Genomic DNA, 6,872 nt, shown 5'->3' on the forward strand with positions numbered 1-6,872 from the left:
AATCAAGAAACGCGGATGCCTAATGTCCAATTTTACGCCATGAAAAAAAAAAAAATCCAGAATGAAAAGAAAATATTACAGTCTGTGTCAAATCCAGTACGAGGGTCATACGAATCCGTAAGAAAATGTGTCAACCTATTGCTGATACACCTAAGTTAGATAATGGGTAGAGAGAGATTGTAATATATGTTTTTAGATTTTTTACTGTTTGATAATTATTTTAAATTATAATTAATTTACATTTGAATTGAATTAAATTTTATTAAATTTATTTTTTTATTCATAAAATTAAAATTTTACTTAAAAAAATTACATTTTTTATTACTCAAACCAACATATGTTGGTAAAAAAATTATAATATGATAGCTTAAGAAAGCTTTTTCTGGAACTTAGTCAGCTAAGGTACAATCAACAAGAGAGTTAAAATACTACTTCTAAAAGCCAATAAAGATCATTAGATGCAAAAGAAAAGTTTAATTGCCAATTCCCAACTTGACAGAAGAAGGTAGTTGAAAAATAGAAAGAGAAAAAGTGTATCCATCGTCGGTCATTACCGACAAATAATCTCCCTTAATCAAACTTAGATATGCAATGCTCAAGGTACCAAACTCTCCTGTAGGCTTTGTTTTTATTTTAGCTCTGCCATTATGTTTGAAATTAGTAACAATATTGTATGCTTTCATCAAAACACTTGTATGGTTTTTATTGTAGCAGTCCCAGACTTTAAAGGACATTAAAACAGGAAATAACTCATGAACAAGGCCTTGTATCCGTAGTCCAAATTTTCAACTAAGTGGGACCTAAATGGACCCTATTACATTATGAATTACTGAAAGATTTACAAATCTGGGTGACTACTGCATGATGTATGCAAACAAGAGATATTTTGACACCGAGACTAAAGAAAAGGCTGATTTAGCACTATAAAAGCGCATTTCTCATTGCAACATCGGAAGACAGAGCTCGACGATGTATCTTACGTACCTGCTAGTATTGCTCCTTGGAGTGGTGGTTCTCACCACTCCCTCCCTAGGTACCTATGAATCACCAAACTATGGGAAACCACCTACTCCTGTTTACGAACCTCCCGAGGTGAAGCCACCACCAATTTACAAACCTCCAAAGCAGCCTGAACCTAAGCCACCCAAGCCCCCTGTCTATGAACCTCCTAAGAAGGAGAAGCCTGAACCTAAGCCACCAAAGCCACCGGTTTATGAACCTAAGCCACCAAAGCCACCAAAGCCAGAACCCAAACCACCAGTATATGAACCTAAGCCACCAAAGCCAGAACCCAAACCACCGGTTTATGAACCTAAGCCACCAAAGCCAGAACCCAAACCACCAGTATACGAACCTAAGCCACCAAAGCCACCAAAGCCACCGGTATATGAACCTAAGCCACCAAAGCCAGAACCCAAACCACCAGTATACGAACCTAAGCCACCAAAGCCACCGGTTTATGAACCTAAGCCACCAAAGCCAGAACCCAAACCACCAAAGCCAGAACCCAAACCACCAGTATACGAACCTAAGCCACCAAAGCCAGAACCCAAACCACCAGTATATGAACCAAAGCCACCAAAGCCACCAGTATATGAACCTAAGCCACCAAAGCCAGAACCCAAACCACCAGTATATGAACCAAAGCCACCAAAGCCAGAACCCAAACCACCAGTATACGAACCTAAGCCACCAAAGCCACCGGTTTATGAACCTAAGCCACCAAAGCCAGAACCCAAACCACCAAAGCCAGAACCCAAACCACCAGTATACGAACCTAAGCCACCAAAGCCACCGGTTTATGAACCTAAGCCACCAAAGCCACCAGTATATGAACCTAAGCCACCAAAGCCAGAACCCAAACCACCAGTATACGAACCTAAGCCACCAAAGCCACCAAAGCCAGAACCCAAACCACCAGTATACGAACCAAAGCCACCAAAGCCACCGGTTTATGAACCTAAGCCACCAAAGCCAGAACCCAAACCACCAGTATACGAACCTAAGCCACCAAAGCCACCGGTTTATGAACCTAAGCCACCAAAGCCAGAACCCAAACCACCAGTATACGAACCTAAGCCACCAAAGCCAGAACCCAAACCACCAGTATATGAACCAAAGCCACCAAAGCCACCAGTATATGAACCAAAGCCACCAAAGCCAGAACCCAAACCACCAGTATACGAACCTAAGCCACCAAAGCCAGAACCCAAACCACCGGTTTATGAACCTAAGCCACCAAAGCCACCAGTTTATGAACCTAAGCCACCAAAGCCAGAACCCAAACCACCAGTATATGAACCTAAGCCACCAAAGCCACCATTATATGAACCTAAGCCACCAAAGCCAGAACCCAAACCTAAGCCACCAAAGCCAGAACCCCAACCACCAGTATACGAACCTAAGCCACCAAAGCCACCGGTTTTTGAACCTAAGCCACCAATGCCACCAGTATATGAACCTCCCAAGAAACCACCAGTATATGAGCCACCTTACGGTCACTATCCAGGACACCCTCCATCGGAGAAGCCTTAACAGAAAGTCCCCATTAGCTAGCCAACCAAACAACTGAGCTGCTATGGCTATATAGATAGATCAGTACCTATAAATAAGAGCTGCTGCCAACTCGTGCTGTTTTCTTTTATTCCATGTAATGTTTTCATTTATGTCATGTTTGATGAGAGACACTAGCGAGAATGTTGCTCATGTCTGTACTCTTTGAAATGTCTATTCTGTATCTTCTTGTTGCTCCATAAGCATATCCTCATTCAACTTAAATGCAATTGCCAACTGCAGGAGTATTTATCACAGATTTTTCTTGTATTCTCATGCATGTGCCTTTAATTTTGGCCATCCAAAACAGCTTCAGAATTCAACTTTTCTTATGTTTCAATGCATGCGCGCAGAAAATAGTGGCAGATAGACCAAGATAGCAAATAAATTTGAGACAATGGTGAAAGTTGCAATGGCCAATCTTCTAGAGTGACCGGATATGTTAACAAAAATGCTAACATTTGTCATGCTTGTGAACTAAAAACGGAAAAAAGGCATCAGCATAAGAAAATTGGCTAGAAAACTAAGCAATCTTATCTCTATAAATGTTTTTCAATTTTACATTAATCTGGCTAATTTTATTCTCCTTTGGATTTTGCCGTCAATCAGTATGCCTTAAAGGAATCCTAAGTGGGTCAAGTTCAATTTCAAGTATAGCTTCATTTTAAATGGGCTATCTATTTTTGAATATGAATAAACTTAAAAGAACATCTAACTCTATAAAATTTATAAGAAATGAAAATTTTATTATTTCTAAAATAATCAGAAAGAAACATTGAATTGTTTAGTAATAAAAAGTTGCCTAACCCTAAATTAAGAATGATATTGTTCATGATGTAAGATTTATACGAAAGTCGTTACACTGAATTATTGGCAAATTATGGATGCCCAATGATAAGGGCATTTGATAGTAAAAAAGGCATAATAATTTTTTTTTTCTTTGAAGCCTTCGCAAACAACTAAGAATATTTTTGTCACTTGTGTCGACCTGACATGTTAGATCGATCTGACATGCTTAGTATCACATCAACTCGATATTGTCATTATTATCCTTTGATGGTCCCTTACAACTTACCTATAAATATGAAGGTCCAGGCACCATTAAGTCAAGTTGAACCTATTCATTTTCTCTCATTCTAACTTCCTTTGCAACCTAAATATTTTTAACTTGCGCATCAGAGTATAAACGCAAGAAACACACCATGTTTTTGCCTCTAATTGCCCTTTTTTTTTGTCTTTCCCACGTCGAAGCTCGGCACTAATATTTGGTGTGCCAATTAAGGGACCTTTTCTTTCATTAGTCGAGCATAAAACAATGCTGCCAAGGAATAGAACCTTAAAGGAAGGAGAGTCAACCATCTCAACTGGAATAGAAACCCTCCACAGTCAGCATTCCGTCCGATAGCCTAACTGCAGGTGAGCCTGATCATAAAACAATTTCAAGCCCTAGCTGAATAGATACGAGTGCTCAAACAAATGTTATAAATTATAACTCCATCCCAAATTTCAAAAGTGCCTGACTTAATTACGCTTGGTCAAAGAGTCATTGTCAAACAACCGAGCTATGTAGAGGTAGAAGACTTTTTGGCCTTCAAGGAAAATAAGCACACGTCCCTAACCACATTTCAACATAGGCTATGACCCAAAAATCCAAACAAACAAACCTTAAACCCTAATCAAATAAAGATTTAGATGCTCAGATGTAGGCCATGAAAAAAGAGCTAAAAACAAAAATAGTAACTTTTGAAAATGATCTCAAGTTCTTGAAGACCTTACTCTTCATCAAAGAAATTGACAGAGCCATGCCTCTCAAAAGATTTAAGATGCCGACCTTAGAAACCTACGATAGTACTTCTGAGCTTTCGATCTTTTAGAATTTTATAGAACCAACATGCTGATGTAGAGGGCAAACAAGGCTCAAATGTGTAATGGTTTAGCTATTATACTAAAAGGCACAACTCAATTATGGTATAGTAGCTTGGAACCGAGGTCAATCATGACATTCAAGGAGCTCAGCCACTTTTTTCTATCTAGGTTTGTGAGTAGTTAAAGAGCGAAGAAGACGACTTTAAGTTTGATGTCAATCCACCAAGGACAGAATGAAACTCTAAAGAGTTATATCACGTATTTTAATGCAAAAACTTTGCAAGTTAAAGACCTAGAGCATATAGCCATTGTCGTCACCTTGACAAGTGGACTTAGTGATAAAGAGTATCACCTGAAGTTAACTCTATCTCTAGCATCGCCTAAAACTCTAGTCGACATATTACTGATAGCTGAAAAGTACATAAATGCTGAAGCTAAAATGAAAATTAATCGAGATGAGAGAGGCTTATCCCTTCCTCTTTGATTGTAAAAAAGATAATGATTTTTACGATCCTTTCCTAAGAGAAAGACAACATAGGGTTAGAAGCCCTAGTAGAGAAAGAAGCTACACCACACTGAATACCTCTCGAGAGATGATTCTAATATAAATTGAAAGAAACCTAGACTTTAGATGGCCAAAGCCACTAAGACAAAACATGAGAATGGATCTGACTAAAAGTTGTGACTTTTACAGAGATATAGGTCATAACACTGAAGATTGTATCGACCTAAAAAATGAGATAAAAACTCTGATAAGATAAATATCAGTTGAAGAGATTTGTGAGATAGAATAGACAAGACCAATCTAGACTTGACTATAGGCAAGACCGTGGGTGCCATCCAGGATAGAGAGAAAAAAGTAAAAAATGAAAGAAAAAAAGCTCACGACGATGAACTAATCTAAAAAAAAAGGCCAAGTTAACAATAATAGGCCAATTATCGAGGTAATTAATGTAATCACCAGAGGTAGCTCCATCTTAGCCAAAAGGAAGTTCAACTCGAGCATAGTTATAGCGATAGGTACCTCAATAAAAAGAGAAAAAGATTGGAAAGAACAGCCAATCTCATTTAGCTCAAAAGACTTGGAAGGAATCCAACACTTATATGATGATGCCACAGTGATCATAGCCTTAATATACAATTGTATAGTCAAAAAAATCTTATTTGATAATGAAAGTTTAACTAACATCATGTACTATGGTTGCATGAAAAAAATAGAGATTAGTGAAGATCAGTTGAAGCCAATCACCATCATATTTATAAGGTTTATGAACGAGCAAATGCCAATAAAAGAAATTATCAAGCTTTTAATCTCTTTAAAGACTAAACCAAGAATGATCACTTTGGTCATAGAATTCATGGTTGTGGACATCCCATCAGCTTATAACATGATATTAGACTGACTTAGCCAATCTATAATGTGGTTTATAGGTTTAGCTTTTCATTTGAAAGTGAAATTCCTAACATCTGGTGAGGTTAGAGAAGATTGGAAAGATCAGTCAATGGCATGATAATGTTATGTCATAATTATGAGGGGCAGAATTGGAAAGTAGGCAAGTAGTTTGACAAAAATTGAGGTCAAAAGTAAAAAAAGATAACTACAAAAAATCGATAAAAAGCATGAAGTCACTAATGAGAGCATAGAACAAAAGATTGACCTAACAAAAGCATGTTCTTAAGCTACTTTCAAGCTTTAACAAAAAGAAAACGACAAATTTTGTTCTATTTTTCAAATTTTTTGAGGTAACACCAAAGATGACTAAGCTTTTAAGCCAATGTAAATGACCATATTTCATTGGATCGAGCTACTATGCTGGTCAAAATACAGTATGAAATGAAAAATACACACCAATTTCACTACATACATATTCAACAAGTTATTCATAGCATACTGATTATCATGTCAGGATTTATTTTCAAAGATAATGATCTCAACCTAATTGAACAAAAAGGGATAATTGATCAAAAATTGAATTCGAATGAAAATAAACCAAAACCAATTGAGAACCTCGTAACAGTTCCGTTTTAGGATAACATCTTTTAACAACACATACAGATTGAGGCTAAACTTTAACAGAATGATCAGTTAATTCAACTCCTAAAAGATAATGTTAACCTATTAGCTTGGATACCATTTGATATGCCCAGTATTGATACTGAAGTGATGGTTTATAGGCTACACACTAATCTTAAGGTAAAATCAATTTGACAAAAAAAAGAGAACTTTTACCCTTGAAAGACAATAGGCTATCAAGGAGGTTGACAAATTGTTATGAGTTGACTTTATTAGGCAGGTCTATTATCCTGAATGGATAGCCAACGTGGTCATGGTCAAAAAGCATAGCAGAAAATAGAGAATGTGTATTGACTTTACTGACTTGAACAAATCTTGCTTGAAAAATAATTTTTTTCTCCTTAGCATAGATCGATCGATGGATAATAGTGTCAAGCAT

The 6,872-nt window shown here is 37.1% G+C and overlaps 1 protein-coding gene across 1 annotated transcript; it reads left to right on the forward strand.

The window, feature by feature from the left end:
- Window positions 1-773: 773 nt before the first annotated feature.
- Window positions 774-2,810, forward strand: LOC111298542 (uncharacterized). The gene has a single exon (XM_089745152.1). It carries the CDS (start codon window positions 970-972, stop codon window positions 2,533-2,535), a length of 1,566 nt encoding a protein of 521 aa, XP_089601278.1. The 5' UTR covers window positions 774-969; the 3' UTR covers window positions 2,536-2,810.
- Window positions 2,811-6,872: the final 4,062 nt, after the last annotated feature.

Source organism: Durio zibethinus, chromosome 16 (assembly GCF_047325235.1).
Source record: "Durio zibethinus cultivar Kanyao isolate XHJ-2024 chromosome 16, ASM4732523v1, whole genome shotgun sequence".
NCBI classification, from domain to species: Eukaryota; Viridiplantae; Streptophyta; class Magnoliopsida; order Malvales; family Malvaceae; genus Durio; species Durio zibethinus.